The sequence below is a fragment of the Heterocephalus glaber genome, unplaced genomic scaffold (genome assembly GCF_053883595.1).
Source record: "Heterocephalus glaber isolate CG9 unplaced genomic scaffold, H.glaber_assembly_v1.0 deba00001666, whole genome shotgun sequence".
NCBI classification, from domain to species: domain Eukaryota; kingdom Metazoa; phylum Chordata; class Mammalia; order Rodentia; family Bathyergidae; genus Heterocephalus; species Heterocephalus glaber.
In genome coordinates, this window is record NW_028258406.1 from 3,676,664 (window position 1) to 3,693,760 (window position 17,097).

At 37.8% G+C, this 17,097-nt stretch overlaps 1 protein-coding gene across 5 annotated transcripts in view; it reads right to left on the reverse strand.

The window, feature by feature from the left end:
* Tdrd3 (tudor domain containing 3) overlaps positions 1-13,878 on the reverse strand; it is a 160,277-nt gene extending 146,399 nt beyond the window's left edge. For 2 of the 5 annotated variants that reach the window (XR_015445917.1, XR_015445916.1), the window contains exon 1: positions 13,101-13,408. Coding sequence is in view for 1 of the 5 variants with exons in the window: in XM_004844279.4 (XP_004844336.2) it covers positions 13,101-13,141 (41 nt within the window). In the remaining 4 variants the exon portion in view is untranslated. Of the gene's footprint in view, positions 1-12,529; positions 13,072-13,100 lie in introns of those variants that run through there. The other 3 variants (XM_004844279.4, XM_004844280.4, XM_021257932.2) reach the window with 3 other exon arrangements.
* Positions 13,879-17,097: the final 3,219 nt, after the last annotated feature.

The following is a 17,097-nucleotide window of genomic DNA, read 5'->3' on the forward strand; positions in this document are numbered from 1 at the left end:
ATATGATCTCTGTCACATCTACTCACTTTTATTTCTTTAGCACAAAAGCAGCCATAGACAGTAAATGTATGAATAGTTCTGGTTCTATCCGAAGAAAACTTCATTTACAAAAACACAAACAGTAGGCCAAATTTCACCCACTGGCCTTACTTTGCCAACTCCTTAGGGTAAACCTATATAATCTATCTTTCCTAAAAAACCAGACTCAAAAAATATGACCTTTCCTCTCAAAAAAGGGAGGGCCTAGTTTTCCCTTAATAAAACTAATAATATTATTAGTCTTAATAAAACCAGTATTGTCCCATAAATTTATATATTGTGTAAGTGGTTACATACATTTAATTTTTGAGGGCATTCCATTACTCAACCAAAATCTTTATTTACAAAAATAAAAGTCAAATATTAATAACAATGCAACATTTCAATGAGAATATGAAATTACCCACCTTTAGCTTCTGAGATTTACTAATTCATGCCCATAATAAAAGACTAAATATTAAGTTTCCCTTCTGAAATTTTCTTCCTGTACAAATGAAATAATGTAATATTATGTGAAATATTCTATCTTCCTGTATTACTTTCATCTTTGAGAGATCACCAAATCCCAATGATAAAATACACTTCATTAGGAGATAACGTGAGATAATAAAGTGTATCAACTTTTTTCCAAAAGTGACACCTGACTGGAAATCCATTATGGTACAAATCATATTTAACTGGCAACAGTAAAGTAAGAGAGTCCAGGCTGGATCTAAAAATAGCAAAAACAGTAAGAATTTCCTGGGTGCTCAGGAAATGTCAAACAGGGCTCTAAATTCTATGCATATTAACCAACTAATCCTCATAACTATACCATGAGATACAGTTGACACCACTTCATGGATGAGCAAGCTGAGAAGGGGCCAGTTAAGAAACATGCCCACAGTTATAGCTAATCAGTGGCAGAACCAGACTGCCTCAGCTCCACAGAGGCAGACTTCAGAAACCATACTCAGAACCCCAATCATACTGCTTCTCAAAAAACAGATGTAGGCTGGGTATGGTGGCAGCACAACCGTAATCCCAGCTACTTGGGAGGGTGAAGCAGGAGAATATAAGTTTGAGGCCAGCCTGGGCAACTTAATGAGATCCTATCTTACAGAAATAAAAAGAACTGGGAGAGTAGCTCAGTGGTAGGACACCCTTAGATTCCAGTATCTTTTTTAAAAAGTAATACAAATCTAACTAAAGATCAGTGCACAGTGCTGTTTTTCTAAATAATTCCTTTCTTTTCTTAGTAATTTTTCATGATAATCCAGTTTTGTGATGGAATTATAATTAATTATAATTAGCTAATTAATGCTAATATAAATTTCTAACTATCCAAAATAATTTAATACTTAATCTCAATTTAAAACACAAATTGATTCAAGCCTTCAAGCTCATTCCTCTGTGGGACTTTCACAATGCCAATTTCTTCTTGGTCCGTTAGTTCATAGGTATTGGGTACTTGGTGGAAAAAGAAAAAAGAAAATAGTGGAGAAGGATGCTACAGGGGAATACTAGGCAGGGTATAACAGTAACAAGCAAGATGAATATAAGAAAAACAGTCAAACACTAGCCTATTTTTCACTTTGAAAGTACATGTCTTAAGATACATACAGACCTATAATCACATATTTTTACATATACTTCTGCTTAAAGCATTACAAACTATAAACAATTCAATTTCCACATGAAAAACATTGTAATAAGGCAAAACATTTTAAGGAACACAATAGTCCAATTTTCTTTTCCATGAAAACATGCTGAAGCAGAAATAATTCAAGTCAAGCGGTAAGCCAATATAGTGACACAGATAAGTTTCATAATTCCAGGATTAAATGAATATTAAGTCATGACTAAAAGTATAAGGTAGTTAGAAATAATGTACATAAGAAGGCACTACCTTGTAAAAAATGTGACTATTCTTTGATGTGTCATACTAGGTATAAGCAATATAACTAAACCAAGCAGGCTTGCAATTCTCTCTTATAAGCAAATATAATACACACTACTTACTATTATGTAGTGCTATAGGGTAAAGGGCTCTGCAAGCTGAGAAGCCCTTATAAATATAAGATTATCATTAAAAGTATTTTTAAAGTAGATTAAGTAAATTAAATGAAAAAGTATAAAAGACCAATTAAATACAGCTTCATTTATTCATACCAGTTTACTCAAATTTACTACAATTCCAACAGGGTCAATGAGTGAAGAAAACAAAATATGTTCAGGAAAAACAGAATTACTTCAAGCATTTCTGAATACAGATCAATATCAATCCACAAACTTTGTTACTGCTGCACAATGGAATGAGTATAGAAACTGAGTTAAGTATTTAGAAACTTTTAGAATATGATACTCCCATAGGTTTTACAGTTTACAAAATATTGATCTGTGACAAAATAGAAAATTTTTTAAATGGCAAATAGGTTGAAAATCACTGAGATAGACCACAGTTCTCAGAGTCTCTTTCAGGAAAATTTGAGACCAAAATTTTTAGAAACAGACATGATGAAAAACATCCTCCCCATCAGTGAACTGACATGATCTTTCTCTGATGTTCTTCTCTCTCTTGCTAGCTGAAACCCAGATGGGGCATGAACATGCATGCTATAAACATGAAAATAATGACATGATATGAACATGAAGACAATGACTATACCCTAGAGCAGTGCTTTTCAAACGTTAATGTGCAAGAATTACTGAGGGAAATTTGTTAAAGTGCAAAAGCCATTTTATTAGATCTCTGATGAAGACTGATTCTTTACATTTCTAACAAGTTATCAGGTGATGACAATGTTGTGGCTATCTAGCTCATACTTGGAAGGGAAGGGACAACAAAACAGTAAAAAGGAACAAGGATCCCTAAATGACAACATAAAGCCATCCCAACACTCTGAGGTGTTTTGTGACACAGGAGGAAAAAAGGCTATCTTAATCAGGGCTTGTAGAATGTGAGGTCTCACCTAGCCTCCAACCTAATAAATATAGGGCATTTTAAAAAATATCAAATAAATGTAAATAAATTTTTATTTAATCTAGTTCTGCATTTTGATTAAAATAATAGCAGTGAAAATGCTTGTTCACATAAATATAAACTGGTAGAAGCCTCAAGGAGCTGTTGCCCAATCAAGACAATCAGACTCTACAATTGTCACATATAATTTAAATATTAGCTCCATTCTCACTATCCTGTACTTGTTAAATAAACATGACATTGTACTCTTTTCCATGATATCAAATCAAAATTTCAACTTAAACTCTCAACCTGATTAAGAAACCACAAGAAATTACATGTAAGTATCATTCAATTATGAATTATCACTGCTAAAGAAGTCTTTTATAACTGCTAGAAAGTTTATTGAGTACAATAGTAGGTGTTTTTTGGACACAAAGAACAGCTGAAGATATGTTTAACAACAAAGATAAATGTTATTTTGGGTGGCCACTGTATACCAATAAGGATGTAAACAGACACAAAAATGGGCACTGACATTTCATGGTATAGGGATATCCACCATGTTTTAATATATGTATATGAAAACTTTCATATCAATTTTTAATTAGAAACAATACATGCTTACAAGACTTCTGATGAATGTGTAATTACGTGAACAAGGAAAAAATAGTAAAAGCAGAATAATAAAGTACAACCAGAAAAAATCAGTGAAAAAAAGTTTATAAGCAGCAACCAAAATTAGGGAATAGGGACATCTTGATTTTGCTCAATTTCAAACTGTACCAATCAAAGAAGTCTAAGATGGGGCCTATTATCATCTATCCCCAAAAAGCAAGACTGAGCAAAGAAGTCAAATCAACACAACCCTAGAGAAATCTTATTTGCTACGACTGGAATACAGTTTGTCTTCTCTAAAACTCATATGGGAGTTTAGTCCCCATTGTGAGGTACTAAAGAGGGTAAACACTCCTAAATGTAGTTTTTAGTTATGGGGCCTTTCGGAAAAAACTGGGATTAGATAAGGTCATCAGGGTGGAGCCCCCATGATTAATATTGGTGGCCTTATAGGAAGACAAAGAAAAATCAGAAGACCCACATCAATGGTTATGCACATTCTCTGTCTTTCTGCCTTGTACTGTAGCTCATATCTAGACGTCCCCCTAAAGCCTCATGTGCTCATACGTGGGGCTTTTGGGAGGTGACTGGATCACGGGTGATACTGGATCAGTCCACTGATGGGTTTATACTTGGGTGTGATGCTGGGAAGTGAAGCCTGCTGGGAAGAGGTGGATCACTATGTGCACAGCCTCGAAGGGTGTATACAGTATACACATCCCTCCTCCTTCCTTGATGGTTCCCTGCTTCCTTCCTGCTGTGCCATGAGCTCCTTCTCCTCTGCCACGACCCTCTGCAATGCCACTGTGTCTTGAAATCAGCCAACTATGAACTGAAACCTTTACAAATTATGAACTAAAATACACCTTTTTTCCTTTAGTTTGTGGGTATCAGGTATTTTGTCCCAACCATGATAAAGTAACTGTGTTAGTTACTTTTCTCTCACTGCTGGGACAAAATACTCAACACCCAAAGTTAAACACCCGAAGTGGTTTATTTGGCTTTCAGTTCGTTGAGCTTTCAATCCACAATTGGCTGGCTCTGAGGCTGGGATGACAAATAAGCATCGCAGAGGAGAAACAACACGGCGCACACAAGGTAGCAAAGGCAAAAAGAGAATTTAACAGCATCTTTCTGCCCCTTTTATCTTATTGAGACCACCAGGATTAGGGCAGTGCCAAACTAATCACTCATGTGTAGTGGTTTAGTAATCTTCTGCCCTTAACACCAGCATCACACATTCCAGATTCAGCTACCTCTGAAAAAGAAAGTCCCACTTCATCTGCATGAGGCTTTGGGGGGAACATCTAAACATAAACCATAACAGCAACCAAGACAGATTTTAGTACCAGAGTCGGGTCACTGCTGAGACTATACCTCCTAACTCCTTTCTTATCAGAAACCCACAGTTATAAGCAGGTCTGAAATATAAAAATTAAATTAATATTTTGTATTATATCTCATAAAACATCAAAATGTAAGGAAATAAATTTGAACTGAACTACAAATCCATTATAAATGTTAACTGAGCAAATTTTCCATCAATATCTGTCTTAATTTTTTGTTGCTAGGACAAAATGCCCAACACCCACAATTTAAAGAAGGAAAGGTTTATTTTAGCTCACAATTTGTCAAGATTTGAATCCACAGTCAGCTGGCTCCAACACAAGACAGCAGAGCAGAGGGGCATGGCAAGAGGACAATCAGTCCATGGCGGTGCAGGCACACAGAAAAAGCAGCAGCAGCAGCAGCAGGTCTCCCTTTTCATAGTCGATCTAGGCTGCAAGCCTATTGGTTAACACCACTCACAAGTAGAGTGAGGCTTCAGCCTTTACTAAATATTTAGTCACACCCAGAACTATGGTAATCCAATCAGTGTGCTGATCCAGTTATCCCACATCCTAGTTCAGCATGACACATCCATAATCTAGTTACCTCCCAAAAGCCCCACATATGAGCAGATGAGGCTTTTAGGGGACAACTAGTGCCATAACATAATCCATATTTAATATTTCACATTAAATATTTTACAAAATCCACCTTTATTAACTTTCAAACTCTGGTCCTACTTAAGAACTTAGCTAAATAAAAATATTTTTTCTTAATGTCTTCATTTAATATCCATGACAGTATACAATTTACAGACTACAGTATAAAAAGCTGCAGTTGATTTTTTGTTTCAATTTATATTTAGAGGAACAGGGAGATGTAAACCTTTAAATATCTAAATTTATAATGAATGTTTTCAAAATTTCTCATTGTGGTATCACCAAATCAATAAACTAATACTGACCTAATCAGTCTTGAAGAACTCTTAAAGATACTCCCATTTTCTCTTAGAAAAATCAGTGACTTTATAATGCATTCTAAGCTTCTCCCCTTACCTGCTGCTTCTTTAAGAATAATTCTCTGCAAATGCTGAAATCGCTCATTACTTGAACCTAGTCTCTTACTCAAATCTTGATCCTTAGATCAAGATTGTCCATCAGAAATACAATAAGACATATACGTGAATTTTAATTTTCAAGTAGCCACATTTTAAAAAAGTAAAGCAGATGAAATTTAATAAATCTATTTTAAATATTTAATAGTTAATATAATATATAATAATAGTTAATATAAATATAATAATAGTTAAATATTTTAACACAATATACTGAAAATATTATTTCAATGTTTAATCAATATAAAAATTGAGATGGTTACTTTTTTTTTCTTGGTACCAAGTCTTCCAAACTCAGTGTGTATTTTACATATAAGCAAATCTGAACTTGGACTAGACATATCTTAGGTGTTCTGTAACCAAATGCAGCTATTACTTACCATATTGGACAGTACAGCCTTAGATGACTGCACCCATGCATTGTTTCGATCACCAGCTACACTCAAGTGACTCCAAATTTATTCTCCTCCAAATTTATTCTTCCTGGTCTCTTCTGAGGGCAAGATTAGTCTATGCTAATGCCTAGGTGGCAACTTATTTTGGATGACTCAAAGGCACCCCACACTTAAATAATATCCAATTTCAACTCATGACCTAAAATATCATTTTCTAACAGTTCCATTCAACTGAGTTGTAACTGATTCAGGTATACAAACTTAAGACCTAGAAATCAACTCCCTGGCACCTCCTTTGTCACTCCCATTCCAATCCATGAAAAAGTTTTATTTACCTCTTTCAAAACAATCTACTGGTCTCTATCTCAACCATCACCATCTACGTTTGCCCAGTTAAATTTTCTTCGGTGCAGATAACACAAAGCTAACTATGTCATCCCTACCTTAACCATCCTATCTCCTGACTAAAATTCAATTAACTTTTTAGAATAAAACTGATTTTCTACAGAATAAGAACAAAACAGTATTCAAGGTCCAACCTACATGACCCAGCCTCTAAGCATCTCCCAGCCCCATCTCACTATTCTGGTCCTTTCTTTTCCTAGAGCCACCCTAGTCCCTCATACCTCTGTACTCACCATGTCCCATATGGCTACGTAACCTTTGCAGATGTTGTTCTCCCATTACTTAGTCTAATTTCCCCTCAGTTTCCAGATATTAGGGGTACATCTCTGACCACTATGAAGACACCGAATTTCCCTCTCAAGCATATCTGAAACAATGTCTCTTCTCTTTACTAGTATGTTGCACAGATGCAGTGTTTGGACATGTAAAGTAATGACTTTCCCTCCACAAGACAACATCAGATTACACTAAAGAAAGTGCCTGCCACAACACAATGTTCAATAATTACTTAATAGGCACATTGATGTATCTGTCATGTTTTTCCCTAAAGACCAGATGAAATATTAAGAGAAGACACATACAACAAACCTTGCATATACTTCATTAGTACAGGAAGGCTTTCCAGCTTTCCCAGACCTGGGTTAACTGCTCTCAGATGTGTTTCAAAACTGTCTCACCAGTAAAATATCAGTTTATTATTATGTTTAAATTCTCCCTGTCATTGATCACCACATCCCAGCAATAAAGTGCACTATGTACAGGAGGCATATTTACCAAATGTACTTCAGTACATACAATTGTATAGGGTTACATATTTCTCTGCCTTGATTACTATAAAGATACACCTTGAATAGCAGTATACTGAAATAAGAATAGCTATTTGTCTTTACCTTAAAGGCCATAAAACTAGAATACATGTGAGAAGAATGCATAAACATATGCACACACTTACACACAGAAACGTGTTCATCCAGTATAGAAATGAAACCTAAAAACATTACAGGTACTAAAGTATAAGGCTCTCTGTCCAGCCCTGTAGCACAGTGCAGTTCCTTCCTCTCCATCAAAAGTGTGGTTGTTTTTTATTATCCGTAGCTGATTTTATACCCTCTTTAATACCTTACATTATTACTACACATTTTCTGCCCCTTTGTTTGTTGTTCAATGGATTCACAAGTGTTTTTCAAATTTTTACATTAAAATATCATTAGAAGCATAGTTTATTTCTTCCAGAAATTATCTAAAAGTGTTATTCAGCTACTTCCAGATCCTAGACCTTTCAAAAAGCAAGAAATTTTAGATTGCTGGAACTTAACAGTGACACGATACATCACAATGTCAATATTCTTCTTTTGTCAAAAGGAGAAAACATAGGCTAAAATAAGTTGATGTAGTCATATTTTTATGGTTCTTGAAATGTTACTATGCAATTTTTAGTTGATTTAGCAAATGCTGCTGTGTGAAAGAAAAAATTATTTTCAACATGCTGAGGTAGCAAGTTTCCTTTTATACCTTCTTTATGCTTGAGGCCATCGAGTCTAGAGGCAGTTGAAACTAGATTTATAGGTTAGTCACCAAAACATCACTGCAGACAGAACCTCCAAACCTGAACAGTTCAACAAAATACAGTACCAAATCATTTTTAGTTTACAATAGCAACAGAAACAGCGAGGCAATGTGTAACATATTTTGAGGCAGAAGGTCAACAAAGCATACTACCTTTGAACATTTTAATTGTGCAAACAATATAAATGAAAGAGATAACTACAAATGTTCATTAAAGGAGCATGAAATACTTCAAGATAGAAGGATGTTTCTAATATGCTTCCCTGAAAGCCAAAAAAAGCAAACGGGTTCTTCTCGTTTTCTTCAACTAAAAAGTTGTTACAATGGTTTACAATCCTTTCCCCCCAAAAAAGATAAATTAAGAATATTGATATTGGGCCAGGGATTTAATTTAGCTCAGTGATTCCAGCGCCTGTCTCGAAAGCGCAAGGTCCTGAGTTTGATCCCTGGTACCAAAAAAAGAAGAAGAAGAAAGAAAAAGAATATTTATATCAAAATGGTAGTGAAAAGATACTTTACAGTGTTAGATAACAAAATATCTTACATTATTCAACCATATAAAGAACTACCAATATTCTTTACAAATATAGCTATTCCTAACGGGTATGCTGTAATAATATAAGGGAGGAAAAGTTCTGATGTTTTTTACAGAAACTGTTATTATCTAACGATTACCACTAGCATTTTATAAGAAGGTACAGTCATATTGATGTTACTGCAAAGGTTGTATCATTGCTGCTACAAATATGTTGGTTTTTATCTGAAGATTAAGATCCAAAGAAGAAAAACACAGAGGATGGATGGGCTGCAAAACAGGAATCTAACTTTTTTGGTTCAATTATGAGTTTTTCTAGGAAGACACTTCTGTGTAATGGGATGTGAAAGTAACACCTCCATCTGTGGACTAGTCAAAAGCTAGGAATTAGAACCTCCAGCAAAATGCCCTAAATTTGTTACACTTCTTTGGAGTGGCTACCTCAAGGCAACATGTGGATTAGGACACACCTCTTCAAACAAGAAAGTAATTGTCCCTTGATAATTCATACAGTCATTGTGTTTCTTACTTTCTCAACTTTTCCCAGTTACTCTTCTCCAGTACCATTTTTGATAACAACTGATATGGTACAGCTTTTCTAAGTTGTTCAAAGGTGAAATAAAGGGAGGGAGTTAGGCATGCATTTGGTACAGAAGCTGTCAGTACAGTGGGAGCACCACTAATAACCTCAAGAGGTAACCCATAAGAAAGGTAACTTCAAGGGGAATGAAGGTAAGATCTTTGTGTTCAACCACTCTATCCCCCTTTCCTCCATCCTCTTTACAAAAACAAAACACAAAAGCCTGGAGCATTCTGGATAAACATTAGATGTTAGAATACTGGGGTTTCTCAGAAAATATTTTTTCAGAATAAAATGAACACTATATCTAACGTTACTTACAATGTCTTTAACTCAAACTGCTAAATAAAAGCAAAAACATACAATAGAGTGCCTTACTTTTTCAGATACTTTTAGCTTCAAAAAATAATCCTAATCAACAATTAGGTGTCCAAGGCAAAGGTTTCTTTGATCCGAATACTATCACCTCAGAATAAGCTATCTATTCCAAACAAAAAATAAATTTACATACAAGATGCTTTAATCTAATTTCCCATTTTATAATGTGCTCTTTTTGATCAACAATTCCAATTAAAAGTAGTCACCAAAGCTCAGTGGAAATGAGGACTGAAGCTTTACTACAGATAAATATTTGGCTCTAGTCTTAGTTCTACCTCTTCTAACTAAGCAGACTCCTGATACTGCATGCTTTAGTCTCCCTATCTGCACACAGAAGAAATGAAGCTATTAGGCTATGGACAACACCTTTTCAAAAGCATAACCACAATTGATTTGGTTCTCTTGAATCTGTAGAAGAGAAAAAAGAAAAATAGAAGAAAGGAGATAAACAGTCCTAAGCACTGATACTAGAAATAAATCCCTCTAAAAAGGAATGAAGAAAACAAAAAGGCACAGTAATACTGCCATCCTGACAAATATAAAGTCAAATCTCTATAAAGTTATTCTATGGATATGTTAAGCATCATAAAATGCCATTCGGTAAATGTTTTAAATATAACCACTCTACTGTAGACATCCCCGAAATATTTAGGTTCAAGTCAGCAAAACTTAATCCTTTGTGAGCTACTGGCCATTAAGGGTAAAGTCTGCTGGGGTGGCTATTGTTGAGATTATATCTTAAAATATTAATTTTTGTGGGGTTCTATATTAAACACTAACAGGAGAAAAATAGGTACTTAAAAACAACAACCAAAAAAACAAAACTTATATAAGAGATCGGTCTTTTGCGTCCTCTTAAAGTCACATTTTCAGAAGCACAAGCTTTTCAGCACTGATTATTTCCTTAATCATATGTGAAGCCAAAAGAATAGATATGCTAATAGTGCAGGTGTTTTAGCAATTATTTTTAGGTCCTACAACTACAGTAACTAAGTACACAGAAGACGAGTACAAAATTTTTAACAAATTTTGAGGGAAATGGGTTTTGTTAGTGACAATAACAGAGAACCCCAATAGTAGGAGAAAACTCAGGATACCAGAACTGAAACAATCAAAAGCCTACTGCCTTTCTGAGTCAATGACACAGAGGCAACACACAGACTGTTGGAAGAAAGAAACATGTAAACAGCCTGCAATCTAAAGTGGCAAATGCTATGATATAACATTGCTATAGATTTATAACAATCTAACTAAGTAAGGGGAGACTAAGATTCTGTAGAGGCCCTATCTAGGGAATTCTGACTGGCAGGGGAATCCCAAGGTCAAATGTATCAGACTTTAGAGAGAGTCTACACTGTATTACACTCCTTGGCATTACAGATATAAAGAAAATAAGATAAGGTTCCCTGCCCTTAAGGAGCTTTAGAGTGCAAAGAACTCAAATGCAGCATGTCTGGGATCCAAACAATGATACTGACTTTTCTAGAGCTGGAGTTAATGGTGGAAAAGCAGTAAAAAACTAACTTTACAAATGAAATCATATTACTAGTTTGAAGACCTAAGGCTCAGTCTAAAGAATGAGAGAAATTCAAAATAGATGACCCAAGATTACTTAAAACAGCCTCGTGAAAAAACTGAAGTCCAGTTAAAAGAATAAAAATAAATCTGAATAAGGTGCATTTTAAGCTGAAAAACTGGGGACTGAACCCACAGCCTTCACACTGAGCTACACCTCCTTCCCTACATTTTTGTATTTAAAACATGCTCTAAATAAATCGCTGCTCAGACTTGCAATCCTCCTGACTCAGCCTCCCAGAATGATGTGAATACAGGCCAGAGCCACCAAATCAGGCTAAAGCTTTAGTTCACACTTTGTTGTGCCAATGGAGTTGAGGGCGGTGCATAAGAGTTGTTAAAAGCACAAAGTCTGGAACCAAACTCCCTATACTCAGCTCTGAATTCCACCCCTTTCTGAGTTTAGGGGAAGTTACAACTCTCCCTATGTCTCTGCACCTGTGAAAGGGTGTGAACAGTAAGTGTCAATAAAGCCAAGAGCCTTCTCCAAAACACAGATGTGATTTTACCACTATATTGATCAAAAACTTTATTCTCAAAATCAAATTCACATCGTTTAGGCAGTGGCAGTGTGTAGAGCCTACCTTCCCTTCTGGCGTTAATCCCAATTCAACATCCTCCTACTTTCATGAACCATGAATATGGTATCAGTTCCGCAAAAACAATAAGCACTTTACTGTCTAGAAGCCTTTCTTCACCAGCTTTCAAGCCCACTGCCCTAGGGAAAAAACTCTTCAATTCCATAGCACACTTCACCTGTTTACAGTTTACCACCACTATTTATATTTGATCTTTCAAGGCCTCCCTCTCACTTCTCACTAAGGCAGTAATTTCAGGGAGTACGGTCAATCATCTTTATCCTCCTTCCTGCCCGGAGACCGTGAGTATGGAAGGTCGGGGTAAGCTTTTACTAAATTGAATGTTTATAACTGTAATTTCAGAAACTGCTTAATATCGCATCATGTTAAGTGCTTTCGGATCCCAAAGTCTTGACACAAAACGTCTGTAAAAATCAAGACAACACCATCCTTTCAAGAAAAGTTCTATGGAGTACCTCCTCCCACACACACACCGCTCCCCGAGTTGACAATGCGGTTCTCTTAGCTCCAAGAAGTTGTGTGCGCCTCGGAGAGCAGCTGCACACTGGCCAGTGCTCAACTTCGAAATAGAGGAGGCAGCTCCACTCAACTTCCTGCGGCCCGGACCCGGCCGCGTTCGCCTCTCTCCTCTCCTCGTCCCGCCGCAGCGCCCACGGGACGCGGATCTTCCCCGCGGCGAGGCTCGGGCCTGCGCCGCCACCGGACTGCCCCGCTTGCCTGGCTCTCTTCCCACGGCCCCAGGCCTCCCCGGGACCGCTGCTGGCTGCTCGCTGCTCGCTGCTCGCCACCACGGCCCGGCCCAGCCCGCGTCCGCCACCGCCACCCCCGCCGCCTCCCCGGGCGGAGTAGGGGACTTGCTGGGCCCCGCCAGGCGCCGGAGGCGGAGCCCGCCCGAGGGCCCCAGGAGAGTGGGGGGGGGGGGGGGGCAGCCTCCGCCCACCCCGACGCGCACCCACTGCCACCCAGACACGACCCGACCCCGACCCCTGCGGCCCGGCCCGCGGCCCGGCGGGACGCACCACTTACCAACCCGCCTGGGACAACAACGCGCCGGGGACCTCTGCCATGGCAGCTGCCTGGGGCGGGGGCGATAGGGGGATGGGGTGGGGGCGGGAGGGACACCTCCTACTTGAGACCCAAAAAAGAAGAAAAAGGAAAAAAAGAAAGAAAAAAAGAAAAGAAAACTCCTCCGGTCGGCCCCACGACTGGGCATGCTCAGTGCAGCGGGCACTTCCGCGTGCTGGTTCCGCTCGCCGCGTTTTCCGAGAGGCCGCGTGGGCCGGGCCGGGGCGGCGGCTGCGGCGGGGGCTGGAGTCCGAGGGCCGTGCCTCGTCACCCACTGCTCTAGTGTTTTGGTTGGGTTTTCGCGCGTGTGCCACTATTCGCACCTGCACACCTCGGAAACTGGTGGGAGGCGCTCTGAGGGGCAGAAAGCCAGGCCGCGCTTCCGGCAGCCACCCTGGGGCGGGCGGGACGGCGCCGGCCTGAAACCCGAGCGCTCTGAAGACGTCCCGGGCCTAGCCCATTCTCACAGGAGAAAAGTTTGCTTCCTGCTCAAGACACGCGCCATTCACCTCGCCTCATGGTCCGCGGTGACTTAGAGTTAAGAATGCAGCCGGGGCTTTGAGTCCCCACTGAGGGACACCACAATGAAAGTGAACGAGTCACCCGAAAAACACTTGCACTTAGAAAACATGTAAAAATCAGGCAGTTGAGTCAGTGCGTTTTTCTTGTCGCTGTCCCTTGGGGAGTACCCACATAACTACGCAAACCTCAACCTGAGCCTGGGCCCTACCAGGCCAGGCCAAGAGCTAAAGCGCTGCGTACGTCCTTAGTGGGCATGCGCGGGGACGCCAGCGCGCGCGTGCGGAGGACGCTCCAACGCGATTGGGAGGCCAGGACTCACACTGGCCAATTAAAAAGAAGCAGTGGACGAGTAAGTAAGCTGTGGCCCAGGGAGAAGATCCTTGGAAGATTTAGCTCTTCTGTTTGTCCTTCCCGGGCTGAAGGAAAAAGACCCCAGTAAGTTGCACTGTCCCCAGCTGATAAGTTTGCTAACACACTGCTTAGAACTTGAAGTCCGTCACTACAGTTAGCCGTGGCTGAGATGCTGCAGAGTAGGCAGGGCCGCTCTTACAAATAGGAAGTTGGCTGTTACAGAAGAAAGGGAGATTATTAACTGGAGTAGAGTTAAAATTCCACAAGTTAAAGTTTTCACATTTTAACTGAGGCTCTTGAGTCTTAGGCATAGTCTAAAATCGCGATGCTTTCTTTAGATTATCTTACTGAAATTTGTTTCCAACCATTTTCAAAATCAGACAACTCCATCTCCCCCCCCCCCGCATTTTACAGTTTAGTCATTTTATTGAGGAATACTGTTTTAGAAATAGATGACTAAAAATTAATTTGCTAATATAGGTGATTAAATAGAATGTTCTTTCACAATTATTTGTATTTTGAAATTAGTGTAATTTGTTAAGTGTGAAAATGATATGTTGTCCCAATCACCAGAATTCCTCAGGATAAATGAGAAGCCTTTGCATATTTGTTCTCACAAGCAATTTAATCCAATAAAAACTTGACGTTGTGTGGTCTTATAACTTCCATCAAGTGCTCCACAAAACACTGAATTCTCCTACTTTGAGGAAGGACATTCTACTGGAGAAATTTGGGTCAGTGCAAACATCAAAAAAAAAAAAAAAGACAATAATTGATGCCACACATTGAATTTTTAGTGTTTGAGTTCAGAGTGACAAACAAAACCAAGAAGCCAAGAGAGGGAGACTAAACACCCACCCACACACACCACATTATAAATATTGAACAAATAATAGAAAAATCAGTTTTCCAATCACAGTTGATTTAGGCAAGGTTCACCAGAGGATACCAAAAACCACTGGGTGAAAAATTGAAGGAGTACAGGATACTTACATAGCCTCAAAGAATCAAGCCATAAAGTATTACAAAAGGAAAAATGTGCCTTTACCTTTAAAAAAAAATCCTGCGTTAGTCATCAAAGCTAGACTCACAATAGGACAAGCATGTCATGTTTTTACTCATGTAGCACAATGAGACATAAATATCATTTAAGAAATATTTTGCCAAAATTACTTAATATGAATTTAATCAAACTTCCATACAGTAAATCCCAACCACAGGCTTGATCCTCAGCTCGCTGGCACATTTAGCAGTGTCTGGAGACATTTTTGTCACAACCTGAAGGGGGTAGATATTAATTGTATTTATGGGTAGAGGCCAGGGAAGCTGCTGTACAACGTATAATGCTTGGAACAGTCCTGCAACCCCCCAAAAGACTTATCTAGTACAAAATCTCAATAGTGGCAGGGTCAAGAAACTTAGGTCTAGATGGAAACACAAATTTAAAGGACATATAGGTCATATCAGAACAAGTTAGAAATGAAAACACAGACAGATAAGTCCAAAATGTGGCCTGTTCTATAACATGACATGGAGTATTGAAATGAGCCAATGTAAATACAAAGAAGAGGGAGGGGGAAAAAAATTTCTTCCAAATTAAAAAAAAATGTAAATTGGCACACGATAGGTGCTCAGTAAAATATTTGTGGAATAAATAAATGGAATAACTATAGTTTTATTTTAAAAGATGCAAGAAACATGAAAACAAAATTCCTAGATCTAAAAAACAAAAAGACAATTATTTGTGACCAGTTGCAGGAATTTGAATATGGATTAGACACTGGATAGTGTAATGAAATTGTGATGTTATGATGCTATTACCATTAGAAATAATGGAAATTTCTTGGAAATTTTACACCAAAGCATTATGGATGAAGAGGTGTGTGTACAACTTACTTGCAAATGATCCAAAGTGGGGAATATATATATATATATAAAATATGCAAGTATATACATACATGTGTATATATATATGAATAAAAAAAGGACAAAATATTAAAAATAAATCAAGGGCAGATTCTGGTACTCATTTTTTAAAAGCTTCTCTAGGTTTGAAGTGGCTCAAGAAGCTAAAGAAAAATATGGATTATACTAGTTCACATCAAAAATTTTAAATTGACATATTGGCCTATATAGATAAGTTAGTGCTGTGGAAAATAGTAACAGCCAAGTAGATGAAAATGTGTACTTCCATCTTTAATTAGATAAATCATTGATTTATAGAAAATATAAAGTCTACAAAGAGCTGAAATTGAAAGAAATCCTAAGGATAGCAAAAGAGCTTTGTTAGGTACAAGAAAACGAAGGGAGGAATTGAATGCATTTGGACTGAATGGTTTAAGTTAAAGAGTCAGAGAGACTGAGCATCTTTTCACATCTGTTTTGCCTCTGCCATGTCAGTGATGGAAAAGTTTCTCAGAATGAAAAGAACAGAATAATGTAGGTAAGTAGGAATCAAAACTACAATTAAAAACGTGACCCTCAAAAAAAAAATGTGACCCTCTGAGGCAAATTAAATCTTTGAACCTTAATCCATTTATTTATCCAGAGAATATTACAACAACCTGTGAATGACACACACATTTTTTTTTTCCCAACGAACTCTCCGCAGTGATGGAAATGCTCTACATTTCTACTGTTCAATATGATACCCACTAGCCATCTGTGGAGACTATATCAGCAGTAGCTAAATACTGGACATACAGCACAAATATATTTCCTCACATGTCTGGATGTGTAGATACATATGTAGGTAGAAGTAAAAATATATATTGAGGGACCCACAACAAAAGCATGATTTTGTGGAAGTGGAGACAAAGGGAAATAAATCTGAACATATTTACCAAAGAGGATGTTTTGCTTTGTCCTTAAAGTTTATGTCTTTAAATAAAACATGAAAGTGTTATGACAGTATATTAGTTATTGTTGCTTGGCTAGTACAAATACGGATTTTTATATCATTATTTTACATTAGCGTATTTCAAATATTTCAGAAAAGCAAGTTGCAACACTTGTATTATATACTTTTATAACTATACAATATTTTCTATAATATATTCTGTTACATTGCTAATATAATCAATAT